At 37.5% G+C, this 17,328-nt stretch overlaps 1 protein-coding gene across 4 annotated transcripts in view; it reads right to left on the reverse strand.

Moving 5' to 3' along the window:
* The window catches only part of LOC127439627 (small G protein signaling modulator 1-like), a 59,945-nt gene that overhangs the window by 19,710 nt on the left and 22,907 nt on the right, over positions 1-17,328 (reverse strand). For all 4 annotated transcript variants that reach the window (XM_051695839.1, XM_051695836.1, XM_051695838.1 and 1 more), the window contains 4 exons: positions 1,448-1,610; positions 832-984; positions 637-704; positions 356-501 (listed from right to left, as the gene is read on the reverse strand). In XM_051695839.1, coding sequence (XP_051551799.1) covers positions 356-501; positions 637-704; positions 832-984; positions 1,448-1,610 — 530 coding nt within the window. The remainder of the gene's footprint in view (positions 1-355; positions 502-636; positions 705-831; positions 985-1,447; positions 1,611-17,328) is intronic.

Consider the following 17,328-nt stretch of genomic DNA (forward strand, 5'->3'; position numbering starts at 1 on the left):
CACTTTCATCTCACTAAAAGTGAAAGAGTGTTCATTTTTGTTCATTTTGTAACATGTAAACTAAAAGCAAATATCAGTGCTTTATAACATTTCCATTTATTCTTGTCCTTTTTAAAAAACTGAACTTATTCCATAGTGTGTAAGCCAGAACCCAGTAACCATAAAACAAGTTTAAAATCCTATATATTATACATAATCAACTGAAGCAAAATTTCTGATAACTAGTGGCACTAAATTGCTAAAAAATATGAAAAAAGAAGTATACATTTTAACACTGAAAAAAATTATACATAATGCTTTAAATACTGTCATTCATATGTATCTCAGAGTATTTGTACATTCACAGGTCACTCACACAGAGGGCAGGTCTTTTAGTAGGTGAGTCTTGTCTGCAATGGCCACTGTGAATACGATGCCTCTGCACCAGCTCATCAGCTGAAGGATCAGTCCAGAAATGATCTGCTGTCTTCATTTTAGTGTATTCCAATGCACACGGGCCCACTAAAAAAGCAAGAAAGAGAGACTAGATAATGTATTAACAGCACGGGACCGTTACATAAAAGTGACCATGACAGTTTGACACCAAATAAACTGTGCCATTAAGAATTAGATTATGTTTTTAAAAACAAGGTGTACCTAACAAAGAGGCGAGGATAGGGCCATCCACTGGGTCCATTAGGAAAGCTTCTTTTTCATAAAACTTACTGAAACAACAGCATTGCAAGTGACTTTAACTTAACATAATGCAGGTTGGTATTTTTGGCTGTACAGTGTGTGAAAGAAACTGGAAAAGCTTGCTTTCTCTTTATCTCTTTCTCCCACCTCTCTCACCTGCTGTTTTCCACCAGATGCAGGACAATCCTGTCCAACACTTTCTCAATGAGTGCAGTGTGGATCCACAGGTGTCTGGTGGCCTGAGGGGAGAAGTTTGGGATCTTAGGCATCTTACGGGTGCTCTCGCTGTGTGATAAAGACTGGGTTCGTCTGAGACAAAGAGCAAAGGTCGAAGGTCAAGGTAAAGTTTAAATGGAACACCTATATACATACTGAATTATTGCCTGCTACATTTTCATTTATGCATTTGGCAGACTCTTTTATCACAAAAGCGACTAACAGTGCATTTAAGCTAAACATTTTATAATTATATGAGTGCCCTGGGAACACAGTAGATGGTGCTACCGAGCATTACATGAATTGTCGTTCCAAAAACAGTATGTGCTGACACTTGTCATGTACATATGTGGGCATCTTTGTGATACAGAAATTGAATAATATGCTGCAGATAGAAAATTAATCGTATTTTAGGTTGTGTACACAGTATAAATCCATATCTTTTGAATTTCCAAGACACTTGGCCAGCTGCTATAATTTGCTCTATAACTTTAGTGTTTATTTGAGTGAGTCTCAGTTGTGTGTTGAATTGGAGAACATAAGTGTCTGGTCTCACTTGCTCTCAAGGATCAGCTCCAGCTCCTGGGCTTTTCTGCACAGCTCCTCAGCTGGAGGGAAGCTCTTGCCCACTTTGGTGAAGAGTGCTGCTATCTTGTTGCTTCGTAGGAAACCAGCAGCTCTCCGTTTCAACCCATGAAGCACACAGGCTTCGACAGAAGCTACACAAACACATTCACACACAGGGAAAATGGACAATACTCCATTAATTGATAATTTTCTGTGAAAAATTATGCAAAACAAAATCCTAGCAGAGCAGAACATGTTAGATGAGTCTATGAAAAGTTTTGGGAGATTCTTAGCAACAAGGATTAGGGACATGATTGCAAAATAGTGAAAAGTGTCTGTGTAACCCTTTATGTATGCATATTTATGCTTTTCTAAATGAACTGAAGTCATATAAAAAAATGTAAATAAAAATGTCAAATTACAGACACTATTAATGCGGCAATCAGTAATTGTTACTTAAGGATTTATTTCTACCTGATATAAACCTTAAAATCAGTATTGTTGGTTAGGGCTGGGCGATATGACGATATACAGGTGCATCTCAATAAATTAGAATGTCGTGGAAAAGTTCATTTATTTCAGTAAATCAACTCAAATTGTGAAACTTGTGTATTAAATAAATTCAATGCACACAGACTGAAGTAGTTTAAGTCTTTGGTTCTTTTAATTGTGATGATTTTGGCTCACATTTAACAAAAACCCACCAATTCACTATCTCAAAAAATTAGAATATGGTGACATGCCAATCAGCTAATCAACTCAAAATACCTGCAAAGGTTTCCTGAGCCTTCAAAATGGTCTCTTAGTTTGGTTCACTAGGCTACACAATCATGGGGAAGACTGCTGATCTGACAGTTGTCCAGAAGACAATCACTGACACCCTTCACAAGGAGGGTAAGCCACAAACATTCATTGCCAAAATAGCTGGCTGTTGACAGAGTGCTGTATCCAAGCATGTTAACAGAAAGTTGAGTGGAAGGAAAAAGTGTGGAAGAAAAAGATGCACAACCAACCGAGAGAACCGCAGCCTTATGAGGATTGTCAAGCAAAATCGATTCAAGAATTTGGGTGAACTTCACAAGGAATGGACTGAGGCTGGGGTCAAGGCATCAAGAGCGACCACACACAGACATGTCAAGGAAATTGGCTACAGTTGTCGTATTCCTCTTGTTAAGCCGCTCCTGAACCACAGACAATGTCAGAGGCGTCTTACCTGGGCTAAGGAGAAGAACTGGACTGTTGCCCAGTGGTCCAAAGTCCTCTTTTCAGATGGGAGCAAGTTTTGTATTTCATTTGGAAACCAAGGTCCTAGAGTCTGGAGGAAGGGTGGAGAAGCTCATAGCCCAAGTTGCTTGAAGTCCAGTGTTAAGTTTCCACAGTCTGTGATGATTTGGGGTGCAATGTCATCTGCTGGTGTTGGTCCATTGTGTTTTTTGAAAACCAAAGTCACTGCACCCGTTTACCAAGAAATTTGAGCACTTCATGCTTCCTTCTGCTGACCAGCTTTTTAAAGTTGCTGATTTCATTTTCCAGCAGGATTTGGCACCTGCCCACACTGCCAAAAGCACCAAAAGTTGGTTAAATGACCATGGTGTTGGTGTGCTTGACTGACCAGCAAACTCACCAGACCTGAACCCCATAGAGAATCTATGGGGTATTGTCAAGAGGAAAATGAGAAACAAGAGACCAAAAAATGCAGATGAGCTGAAGGCCACTGTCAAAGAAACCTGGGCTTCCATACCACCTCAGCAGTGCCACAAACTGATCACCTCCATGCCACGCCGAATTGAGGCAGTAATTAAAGCAATAGGAGCCCCTACCAAGTATTGAGTACATACAGGTGCATCTCAATAAATTAGAATGTCGTGGAAAAGTTCATTTATTTCAGTAATTCAACTCAAATTGTGAAACTCGTGTATTAAATAAATTCAATGCACACAGACTGAAGTAGTTTAAGTCTTTGGTTCTTTTAATTGTGATGATTTTGGCTCACATTTAACAAAAACCCACCAATTCACTATCTCAAAAAATTAGAATACATCATAAGACCAATAAAAAAAACATTTTTAGTGAATTGTTGGCCTTCTGGAAAGTATGTTCATTGACTGTATATGTACTCAATACTTGGTAGGGGCTTCTTTTGCTTTAATTACTGCCTCAATTCGGCATGGCATTGAGGTGATCAGTTTTGGCACTGCTGAGGTGGTATGGAAGCCCAGGTTTCTTTGACAGTGGCCTTCAGCTCATCTGCATTTTTTGGTCTCTTCTTCTCATTTTCCTCTTGACAATACCCCATAGATTTTCTATGGGGTTCAGGTCTGGTAAGTTTGCTGGCCAGTCAAGCACACCAACACCTTGGTCATTTAACCAACTTTTGGTGCTTTTGGCAGTGTGGGCAGGTGCCAAATCCTGCTGGAAAATGAAATCAGCATCTTTAAAAAGCTGGTCAGCAGAAGGAAGCATGAAGTGCTCCAAAATGTCTTGGTAAACGGGTGCAGTGACTTTGGTTTTCAAAAACACAATGGACCAACACCAGCAGATGACATCGCACCCCAAATCATCACAGACTGTGGAAACTTAACACTGGACTTCAAGCAACTTGGGCTATGAGCTTCTCCACCCTTCCTCCAGACTCTAGGACCTTGGTTTCCAAATGAAATACAAAACTTGCTCTCATCTGAAAAGAGGGCTTTGGAACACTGGGCAACAGTCCAGTTCTTCTTCTCCTTAGCCCTCTGACGTTGTCTGTGGTTCAGGAGTGGCTTAACAAGAGGAATACGACAACTGTAGCCAAATTCCTTGACATGTTTGTGTGTGGTGGCTCTTGATGCCTTGACCCCAGCCTCAGTCCATTCCTTGTGAAGTTCACCCAAATTCTTGAATCGATTTTGCTGGACAATCATAAGGCTGCGGTTCTCTCGGTTGGTTGTGCATCTTTTTCTTCCACACTTTTTCCTTCCACTCAACTTTCTGTTAACATGCTTGGATACAGCACTCTGTGAACAGCCAGCTTCTTTGGCAATGAATGTTTATGGCTTACCCTCCTTGTGAAGGGTGTCAATGATTGTCTTCTGGACAACTGTCAGATCAGCAGTCTTCCCCATGATTGTGTAGCCTAGTGAACCAAACTAAGAGACCATTTTAAAGGCTCAGGAAACCTTTGCAGGTGTTTTGAGTTGATTAGCTGATTGGCATGTCAAAATATTCTAATTTTTTGAGATAGTGAATTGGTGGGTTTTTGTTAAATGTGAGCCAAAATCATCACAATTAAAAGAACCAAAGACTTAAACTACTTCAGTCTGTGTGCATTGAATTTATTTAATACACGAGTTTCACAATTTGAGTTGAATTACTGAAATAAATGAACTTTTCCACAACATTCTAATTTATTGAGATGCACCTGTATACAGTAAATGAACATACTTTCCAGAAGACCAACAATTCACTAAAAATGTTTTTTTTATTGGTCTTATGATGTATTCTAATTTTTTGAGATAGTGAATTGGTGGGTTTTTGTTAAATGTGAGCCAAAATCATCACAATTAAAAGAACCAAAGACTTAAACTACTTCAGTCTGTGTGCATTGAATTTATTTAATACCCGAGTTTCACAATTTGAGTTGAATTACTGAAATAAATGAACTTTTCCACAACATTCTAATTTATTGAGATGCACCTGTATATCGTGGCGATGATATTAAGTGTCAATCAACAGAGATTTTGCTATATCATGTATATAGCGATATGTAAATATTCATATGCACAGCGCGGGCTTATCTATCAGTGGGTAGGGCTTCACATGAGACTGAGAGAATTTAAGAAACATAGACAGGGTTTTTATGGCATTAAAAACATTCATCTCGCGTTCAGCACTTCATCCGACGCTCTAATCTGTGTTTCATGCGAGTGTCGCGTGTGCATTCTCTGCAAGTGCGCGTGAGTACAGCAGGATTCCTGATATTTACAGGAGATCGCAGAGCAGGATCACTCGTGCTACTCATTCATTTTTGACCCAGGAAAAGACCTAAAAACATCTCCACAGAACAAGCCGACTCCCAAACAAGTAAAGAAAATTAAGAGGAGCTTGTTATAAAAACAGGTGCCACATCTGTGGTGTAAATGAAGCATTTCTTGAGGAAAATTTCTAATAATAATAATAATATTGATCAACAACATATCGGGCTAAAACATGGCATAATGTGACATTTAGCATTATGATAAGAATGATTTCAACCAAGTTTTTTTTTTTTTCTTTTCACTTTGATTATTGTCAATTTCCAAATAAAGAGAAAATTATGTAAAAGGAAGAATTTAGAAGTATTTAATTCACTGACAGGATTATCCAAAAATAGGCATTACAATATGGTTAATTTAATATATTAACCAATTTGTATTAATTTTCCAACAAAAATGTATAGTATCTCGTGATATATATCGTTATCGTGATATAAAATTACTCATATCGTGATATAAGATTTTGGTCATATCGCCCACCCCTATTGTTGGTGTAACCTAAATTATTCTGGTTGATACAGACATATTATATTTTTGACTTGAATCAATCATTTAGATGTTACCAGATGAAGCAAATGTTTTAGGTTAACAAGTGTTTTCGTAAACTCTGTAAGAGATAATGTACAGTCACCTGGTCATTATTGCAATATAGCCTCCGACAGGGTGATCACTGATTATTATTGCAGGTTATTTTGTGATAATGATTGACTTCATGTGTGGCTGACTGTACATTATCCCACGTATTACAAAGCTACAGCTACCAAATAAATAAATAATTGCACATTAACGGACATATTGATTTGAGTTTAAATGACTTTATTATGTGAAAAGAAAGAGACCATGGAGTGATAAGAGACATGAAACTAACACAGCCCTTTAAAAAATAGGTTGCCTGGAACAACAGTTTGGCAGTCATAATACAAACATATTTGACTGCAGAATGCATGTATGACCAATTAGAATGAATCATTCCAGAGAGCCATGTAATTATAGTATATATTGTATATAACAGTAATTTTAAAAGTAAAACACATACAAAGATATGATGGAACACAGATACGTGGCTAGAAAGAGATGTGCACACACACTGAGCCACACAGCTATACGTGGCAGTGCCTGCAGAGTCGACACTGAGAAGCTCTCTCAGGACTAATCTTGTGAATCTGCTCAGATGGGGTCGGGGGAAAGCCTGTGTCGCCATGGAAACCCTCACTGATGGAGCACTTGTGCTCATTGAGAGCTGGGCTGGGCTCTGAAACAACATCAGCTGTCTCCTCTCTCTGCCTCTTTCCTCATGGTGTCCTTTTACTTCTGTCCACCTTATCAACGAGTCACTTTCCCTTTCCATCTTTATCTTTGTCCCTTTTCTCTTCTCTTTTGTTACTGTGTGCTGTTTCCCTCTTTTATTGCTGTTCTCTTTGACCATCTCAATGTTTTTTCTGTCTCAGTGTTTTGTCTTTCTCATCAGTCACCATATCCTGATTTCCAGTACTTTATGACATTCACTCCCTCTCTTCTCTTCTCCTCTGCTCTGTTTATAATTGTTTCTTCTCTTTACAATCGAATCATCTTGAGCCAAGGAATCAGAGGAAAAAAGAATTTCGTTTCTAGGACTCACGGTTCAAAAGTTATTAACATAAACGTGAGTGAAAATTTGGGCAGTTGGTGGCGCTAGAGGGTTTGAGGTAGAGACGCTAAATTTGCTGTTGTAACAGATCTGTCCTCTATCTGTGTGCCAAATTTCATAACTTTCCTGCAAGCGGTTCTATGGGCTGCCATAGACTCAAGAGCGGAAGAAGAAGCGGAAGAAGAAGAAGAATAATAGGAAAACTAACTAAAACAATAGGGGTCTTTCGCCCCTTCGGGGCTTGACCCCTAATAATAATAAGAAAACGAACGAAAACAATAGGGGTCTTTCGCCCCTTTGGGGCTTGACCCCTAATAAAAGAGACCAGTGAAATTAATGACTGCAGAGGATACACACACCATTAAACAGGCTCAAAATCCTCACGCATTATGATATGCAAAAAAAAAACAAACAAAAAAAACAGAGCAACTAAAGAGAAAGGGGTCTTTAATTTAAAGGAAATAGTTCACCCAATAGTTAATTCACTCACCAATGCCGTTCTAAACCCATTTGACTGTCTTTCTTCAGTGGTACACAGAAGAGTACATTTAGCAGAATCATGTTGTTCTTTTCCATAAAATGACAGTTGATGAGAATTGGGGGTGTCCAGCTCCAAAAAGAAACAAAAAGGACCATAAAAGGACCATAAAAGTAGTCCATATGGCACGTGTGCTATATTCCAACTCATACGATAGCTTTGCATGAGGAACAGACCAAAATGTTTCCTCTCTGCTGTAGCTCTCAAATCTCTTTCACGCTTGTGCACATTAAAACAAGGGTGCCACATGAACCTGCATACAAGGTTTGACATTAATAGCTACTTGTTATCCCTTGTGTTTAAAAGAACAAAATCGTCCTGGTCTCATAGAATGAACTTTATTCTAAATACATGTTACAAACGGATTTGTACGTTTCGCTGCAGTTTCCTTGTGAAATGAACACTAGAGGCGCTACAACAACCGTGTATTTTATTCATTGTCACATAAATCACAAGAACAATTGCTGCAATTTTGATCTTATAATAACTGTATTTTTCACTTTATTACTCATCACTCGCAATGTTATATTATCAAAACACTTACTTTAACGCATGATTTTAAAAACAAAACATTTTAACACTTGTATTACATATACACACTTATTCCTATGTCTTTAGCTTGCTTGGTAGCTCACCTGATGGAGCACTGGACTCAACGTCCGTGGTTCGAATCCAGCCAAAGACGCACAAAAGCGAAATGGCATAGAAGCGACACAAAATGACGTGGTTGCTTCAGTTAATGTGTTTTTTTTTTTTTCTATTTTGCATTTTAAAACACTATTGTTAGGGTTAGGTGTTGGTAAAGGGTAAGGATGTCTGTTTTGTTAAACTCTAATTTATCTTTTTTGACATTATTGGTTAGGTTTAGGGTAAAGTTTTAGGTTAGGGAGGTACGTTTTACTTATTAAAACCTCCAACTAAAATTCACCTTAAAAACCTCATTTCGCTCGGTTTTGGCACCCCCACTGTAAATTTCACTTGAAAACTGCAGCCAAACGTGTAATGAAGCATGTAATTTCAGTTTTGCAAAATATGTTGCAATGCTCATGTGAATTTCATGGGACCAGGCTGAAATCGTTACTTCTGGGGAAATCTATGCAAAAATTGAAATTAAAATGGAGGTTAAAGCCACTGTGGCTTCTGTGGCAAAGGAAATGAAAGTAATATGATCCTATTCTCAACAAACCAAAATGAAGACTATGAACGGGAAGAGGGGGAATGAATTAGATAGTACGAGAAAATTATATTTCAGCTGACAAAGTTTCCGAAGCACTATCAACAGCAACAAACAAGCCCCACGATTCAAGCTGTCACAGGAAATGGCACAGGGAGCAGGCGGCTACTCCCGACCCTGATCTCAATCGCTCATTAAAATTGTAATCATACTGCCTGTACTAATGGCATCTAATCATACTGTCACTGTGGGAACAGAGCAAAACCTGGAGAGATGCTCTCCACTTCCAGTGACCAGCACTTTACAGTACATTTTAGTATGGCACAGCATAATGGTGTAAAAGGCTTGAAAGGCAGACAGCACACCATCAAAGCCACAGGCGGATAAGAGACAGAATTAGAGATGACTTAAACCCTGAGAACTGTGCAGGGTTGATAATTGTATGATATCTGCCGCGGTGAAAAATTTCAGTGTTGACATTTCCATCTGTGGTGTGTAAACATGGCTGTTATCAAGGTAGCTAATTACTCCCCTATGGGCAGCCAGCAAAGTCTGGCTACTCTCCATTCATCACCTTTCTCATGGTGCCACACTGGATGAAGCAGTATTAGGACATTAGAGTACTAAAAAAGACAATTTCTGACCAACATCATTATAATGTATTTGTGATAAGCCATTGTTTCTCATCTACAGTATTAATAATAGTCTCAGCCTCAGACATGACACCCGGAAACTGACAATATTCTTTTCACTGACCAACTGATGCATCATATTCAGGGTTGGGAGGATTACTTTTGAAATGCATTCCACTACAGATTACAGAATACATGCTGTAAAATGTAATTTGTAACATATTCTGTTAGATTACTCAAGGTCAGTAACGTATTCTAAATACTTTGGATGACTTCTTCAGCACTGGTAGATTTTTTTCACTTGTTTTGACTATAAAAACTCTGCCAGTACAGTTAAGACAAAATACAAGTTAAAAATACATTCTCTGAAAAACCTAAATATCTTATGCAGTGTTGTTTCTAAAACAAGATCAATCTAACTGATCGTGTTTTAAGGATTTTTAGATATTTTTACAGGAAAACAATACAGTTACTTATATTTTGTATTTTAAATACGTAATCCCATTACATGTATTCCGTTACTCCACAACCCTGATCATACTGCAGACAAAAATAGCAAGCACTTTCTTCATCTTGCAAACTCTAAAATAATTTGACAACAAACCTGGTCACTGCATTAAGCACTTATGAGGAAGAATCCATCACTGGATTTGCAAAAGTTTGCCCGGTTATTAGAGTCAAATCTTTTAAAGATACTCTGGGGCGAATTAACTAAACAATAATAAAAATTATTATTATTATTATTATTAAAATTATTATTATTAATTATTAAACAGTTGCACCACTATTGTGCGTGGTATTCCAACACAAAAACTTTAGTCTTATTCACTAACCACCCGCAATCCAGTTTAAGTAGGCGCAATCAGTGCTAAAATAGCAGCACTGCGTTTTGAGTATTCAAATGAAGTCATTGTCATTCCTTTCTGTGCAAACACGCCTCCTCTATGTAAATTAGGCTCATTATAGATTGCGCTTCAATCACAAAACTCTGTGCTACTTGATCAGTGCAATAAACATCGAGCTATTACCACCTGATAAAGCAAGTGGTAAACTGAATTTTTTTAAATATGATTTTTGTACATTTTCTATTGATCATGGTAGTAGGATTTCATCAAATAATGATGATCAAATGATAGAGAAGAGTGTTATAACCTGGCATATATCTAGTTGCGTGGTGTAGTCAAGTACACTTTAGGCATGTTAAAGAGATGATTCAGGCATCTGGATCACAGTAGTGGAGTGATGCTGTACAGTGCCAGCAGAGTGTGTCAGATCGTGGGGGTCTGTTGCATCCTCTGCAATAAAGTACTTAGAATCGGCCAGCAAGATCAGGGATTTCACATGCAAATTGTGTGCAGCAGATCTGTATAATTTCTTTAGTGAAACAGGTGCTAAACAAGCACAGACAGCACGCACCAATAACTGGTGCCTTTACCAGGTGTAATTCATTATTTTTTTTTTTTTATTTTTCCCCTTTTTAACCCAATTTGGAATGCCCAATTCCCAGTGCGCTTTTAAGTCCTCGTGGTCGCGTAGTGATTCGCCTCAATCTGGGTGGCGGAGGATGAATCCCAGCTGCCTCCGCGTCTGAGACCATCAACCCGCGCATCTTATCACGTGGCTTGTTGAGCCCGTTGCCACGGAGACATAGCACTTTACGCCATCCGCGCTCAACTCACCGACAACGAACCACATTACAGCAACCACGAGGAGGTTACCCCATGTGCCTCTACCCTCCCAAGCAACTGGGCCAATTTGGTTGCTTAGGAGACCTGGCTGGATTCACTCAGCACACCCTGGGATTCGAACTAGCAAACTAGCGAACTCCAGGGGTGGTAGCCAGCGTCTTTTACTACTGAGCTACCCAGGCCCCTATGGTGGAATTCATTCTTAGCGAATTCCCCCTTAGAGTTTTGTTTGAAGCAAGATACTGTATCCACAAGATCTGTATTTTGTGCTTTGTTTCTGTGTTATGTCTATGAAATAATCAGTACTTATTAGCTTAAGACAGACATAAATTCTGATTACAAAGTCTACACAAACATCTGCTAATTTATCCTGTACAGCCAGTCACAGGCCGACACTGTTGTGCCATTATTTGAATGAATGCTTTCCAAAGCTTTCTATCACTGTTGCATCAAATATTTCACATAAACTCTCCCCTAAATGACACATAAAAGGAATGCAAGGTGGGAGTAACCAGATTAGTTGTGTTAAAAATTTTAATGATAGTACTATCTTGTAAAAATCTAGCAGTGCAAAATTTACAAATTGCAATTCTGCTGTCATTGTCACCCAATTCATATAATTTCTCACAAGAGAAAATTTCAGACAATTTTCTGACACACAGCACGAGTTGTAGGCTAATTGTAAAACACTTTATTTTAAACTGCTTTTATCGGCCAATACCACTGTCAATACAGTTTACAGTCTAGTCAAAATACGCAAAATACGTAGTGTGGCTAATGGAAGTGGCTACATTACAGTAGCTGTTTCTGTGAGCTTGAAACGCAAGGTTCTGTTGTTTTTGCTACCCCCAATAAGACATTTTTTGAGAACAATAATAGTTGGGATGCAGGGAAGGAAAAACACTCTAATTTACTGTGATCTCAACCCTACCACCAGCACTTGACCCCTAACAGGGCAGTGCAGATTAAATTTCAGGGGAGGTGGCAAGATTGCCAGCATCCTGGAATTATAAAAGCTGTTTAGAACATGTTAACTGTGAATAAAGCTGGACATGACTAAAAAGACATGACCTGGCAGCAGTTGCATTATTAATGACTACTCATTTATTCTGTTTGTGAATCAGTCAATCATTAAACATCATGCTATGATACCTTGATGTGAATTTGCACATGCACGGTACATCTATGTGTGGTAAAGCGATAACTTTATTATGTGGATAGTCGTCAGATTTTTAGCAGACAATGGCTGATATTAATTACAACAGCATTGATTACACATTCGCCTACAGGACTACACATCTAAATTATCACTTGATTTTAATCACAAGTCACTCTAACATGGCAATCCTCTTTCTGCTCCCTCTCTGACATTTCTACACTTTGGTGCTTTCAAGGCCTGTTAAATGTTTGTTCAAATGTTTACCTAAGCCTTAGCCAAACCATCACGCTTTCCAACATTTGGCAGACACTAACTACATTTCCATCCAAGGATTTTTTGCGGAAAAAGTTTTAGCGCATCAAAATTAAGCTGATGGAAACGCAAATTATCGCTAAAATTTCACAAGTGTCGACATAATATTTTTCCGTTTAACTCTAGCACATAAACTCTATGTCGATACATCAAATGTCGCGAAAAACTGGTTTGGAAATACTTTTTGTCGAGAAAATTGGCATATATAGGCACAATACTAGGAGAAATGCTTCAGTGTGCTTTTTTGGAACACGAACATACAATTCTATAAATTTATTGTTTAGCTTTTGAAAAAATGTTGGCAAATTCCTTATATTAAAATTAAATAAATTACCAAACGAAAAACGCATTAAATTAAAAAAATTAATTACCAAACAAAAACAAAATATATATTTTTAGACCTATATATGCCTTTTCTTTACACAAACTTAAATTAGCCGCACCCTGCTCTGTAACGAATAAAGTCGACTGAATGAAATTTTCTACACTTCAAGACTATAAACTATCAGAACTATTTGTCCAATGTTCACTTTCAGAAAACAAGCTTTTGAACCTTTTAAAACTTTACCTCGGATCGCATTTGCTGAGCTTCTTCAGAAAATGTAAATTGCATTATGACGCTAAAATGTATTTTAGATGATAATTAAGTTCAGTTGGTCGTTAAAAGTTGCTGGGCAAATATGTGGGACATAATGCAGTTGTGATGCTAACGCTTTAGATTAGATGATTGTTCAAAATAGCTTACTGAATATCAGGAATGTATCATATGTAAACCCTGATATTACACCGCATCAGTTTTTCTTTAATAGCTGTGCACACAGCATATACACATGGATGGATGGTCCTTATACTAAGACTGAAAGTTCCCCCACTACTTGGTGCAGGTTTCCAGCTTGACCAGGGCCGTGATGATTCGTTTTCGGGTCGGAACCAGTGGCAACCTGCGATAGGCGCAACATCAGGACCAATATTACAGTCCTATCAGAAGGGCAACTGCTCCCTTTTGATTGCAATTCCTCGTATTCTGATTGCTTTTATTTGTGAAATTAAAATGACAGTTAGCTGGCTAATTTCAATGAATTGTCTCAATACTCTCCCCATTTTATAAACGATAAACACACATTTCGGTATGGAAACGGCTTCAGAGCAGATTTCTTTAGCGCTAAACTAAAACTTATGCGACAAAGTGTTTTTTTAGACATGACGTCATCACGCACACCATTTTTATCGATAAAAGGCCATTTGAATGGAAACAGGCAGAAGACGGCAAATTTCGCAAATGTTTTTTTATGCATTTTCACTTTGTCGATAACAAAACAGCGCGAAAAGTGGATGGAAGCTAGGCTACTGAAACAATTGTTCTCACCTGTTTACACAAGGTGTTTGTTGTTAATTGACATTTTCATTCTTTATTTTCAGAACACTTGAGCATATTTTACCCCCAGTTCTCATTACCGTAATGCGTTCAGACGTTTTACTTGTACTGTTACTATTTTGTTCAGTGATGATCCTTATTATCATAACATTTACTGCTTTAACATAAAAGAGATGCTGTTGTAAAATCAGCGAAAATAAAAAGGCAGTACCAAGGGAGTACTACTATGATGTATATTTGAAGTCAGAAGTTTACATACATTTAGGTTGAAGTCATTAAAACTCATTTTTTAACCACTCCACAGATTTCATATTAGCAAACAATAGTTTTGGCAAGTCGTTTAGGACTTTAGGAATTTTAGGAATTTACAGTTTACAGACAGATTGTTTCATTTTTAATTGAAATATCACAATTCCAGTGGGTCAGAAGTTTACATACACAAAGTTAACTGTGCCTTTAAGCAGCTTGGTAAATTCCTGAAAATGATGTCAAGCCTTTAGACAATTAACCAATTAGCTTCTAAAAGACTAATTGGCTAATTGGAGTCAATTGGAGGTGTACCTGTGGATGTATTTTAAGGCCTACCTTCAAACTCAGTGCCTCTTTGCTTGACATCATAAGAAAATCAAAAGAAATCAGCCAAGACCTCAGAAAAAAATCAGAGGTGGGTAGAGTAGCCAAAAACTGTACTCAAGTAAAAGTACAATTACTTAAAAAAAATGTTTTACTTAAGTAGAAGTAAAAGTGCTAAAATAAATAATTACATGAGTAAGAGTAAGAAAGTATCCAATTAAAAGAGTACTCAAGTAGTGAGTAACTTGTTACTTTCACAAATTACATAATGGACATTAACTCCCTACATTCCATTATATAATACACATTTAACATGTATTACAGAATTATTATTATTATTATTAATGGAAATTCTGTCATCATTCACCATCATGTTGTTCCAAAACTATTTGACTTTCTTTCTTCCATGCAACACAATAAGGAGATTTTAGACAGAATGTTAGCCTTGGTCACCATTTACTTTCAGTGAATGTGTGTTTTTTTTAATATATATATATATATATATATATATATATATATATATATATATATATATATATATATATTATTATTTTTTTTTTTTATTTTTTTTTTTTGAAAGTGAATGGTGACCGAGACTGTCAGTGTCAGTCACTAACATTCTGTCTAACATATTTTGTGTTCCACAGAATGCAAAGGGTCACACGGGTTTGGAACAACATGAGGGCAGGGAAATGATGACAGAATATTAAATTTTGGCTGAGCTATCACTTTAAAGGGATAGTTCACCCAAAAATGAAAATTCTCTCATCATTTACTCACCCTCATGCCATCCATGTGTATGACTTTCTTTCTTCTGCAGAATACAAATTATGATTTTTAGAAGAATATTTCTGTTCTGTAGGTCAGTACAATGCAAGTGAATGGGTGTCAAATTGTTGATGCTCCAAAAAGCACATAAAGGAATCATAAAAGTAATCCATACGACTCCAGAAGTTAAATCAATATCTTCAGAAGTGATATGATAGGTGTGGGTGAGAAACAGATCAATAGTAATTTTTTGCTAGAAGTTCTTCTCCCAGCCCAGCAGGGGGCGTATGCATGAAGAATGTGAATCACCAAAAACAACAGAAGAAGAATGTGAAAGTGATCTGTTTCTCATCCACACTAGGGGTGTAACTGTTCTAATTTAACACGGTACGGTTTGTATCACGGTTTTAGGATCACGGTTTCGGTACAGTTCGGTATTTGCTTTGTTCAGAAAAAAAATAAAAATATTACTGCCAAATCCAAAGAATAATCTATTTGGTAAACGCTTCAACAGGTTTGCCCTTAAATATCAATCATTGTTTTACAACAGTAACCATAGTTTAACCATGGCATTTGCAGTAAAATCAGAGTAACCACAAAATCAACATGGTTACTGTCATGGTTACAATATATAGTAAAATCATGGTTACTATATAGAATCTACAGTATTACTGTTATAAAACCATGGTTAATTGAATCAAAACCATGATTTCTGTTCAGAAAACCATGGTGACAGCAGTCATGGTTACTACAATATTACTATAGTAAAACCAAGGTTAATTTTCATCAGTGTTCTTAACTAAAAAAAAAACAATTTTCTCTAATTACTAAATCAACATTTTAGCTTAATACCTGCACTAATACGCTACATCCATCTACATAAAGTGCACTTCAAATTCATCTCAACATATATTCAATATTTGGAAGCTGTACATCACTATAAAAGGAATAACCATGCTATTAAAATGCATACGAAAAGGGATGTTGTGATAATGCTGCTCAAGTATTTTAATAATACGTGGAAATCCCACATGAACACCCCAAGCACTTTAGTTATTGTTTCATGTCCGTCCGAATTAGCACTTAATGCCTGCTTAAAAGTGGAAGGGATTGTGTGCTGTTTCGGCTCACCTGTGGCTCTTTCCCTGGGTGATGTCGCCGTAAAAGATTAATCATGTTGATGTATTATTATAATGGCATCTTAATGCCATTAATCAAAGCGCATTATTGACACTCACGATAGATTACAGCCATGCGCGGAAACAGAAAGAACTTGCGTGCGCATTTTAAATAAACCCTTGTACGCATTATTGACATTTATTACCAGTATACGGCACTCGCGCTGAGCGATATCTGAAAACAATGCCTGTTTTGTAAATGTTTTTTGACCATCGCTGTTGTAATTGACTGCAAAAAGAAAATGTTCCCAGAAAGGAAAAACGCAGGGGGCTTCTCTATCAGCGGCGCGTTTTCTCCACTTGCCATTTTCAACTACACACAATGCGTGCAGAACTGTGATGTCATCAAGTTGATCCACGTGAAACAAAGGTGGAGCGTATCCATCTACAGATCCATTTAGGTGCATTAGCGGAGGTTGTAACTGTGCCTGTCTGTTTGACGCTTTGTTTTCTTGACCAAAACTTGTGCTCCAGATGCGTCATTAAATTTGGGGTGAACCGACCGCGGTGCCAATGCTTCCCGAAACGTACGATTCGGTTTTTTACAGAGAACCGTTAGACTCCTAATCCACACCTTACACATCACTTCTGAAGGTATTGATTTAACCACTGGAGTCTTATGGATTACTTTTACGCTGACTTATGTGATTTGGAGCTTTAAAAAGTTGGCACCCATTCACTTGCATAATATGGTCCAAAAGAGCTTAAATATTCTTGTAAAAATCTTCATTTGAGTTCAGCAGATCAAAGAAAGTTATACACATCTAGCATAAGGGTAAGTACATGATGAGAGAATTTTCATTTTTGGCCCTTTAAGGGCTCTTGTCAGATCT

Source organism: Myxocyprinus asiaticus, chromosome 4, assembly GCF_019703515.2.
Source record: "Myxocyprinus asiaticus isolate MX2 ecotype Aquarium Trade chromosome 4, UBuf_Myxa_2, whole genome shotgun sequence".
NCBI lineage: Eukaryota > Metazoa > Chordata > Actinopteri > Cypriniformes > Catostomidae > Myxocyprinus > Myxocyprinus asiaticus.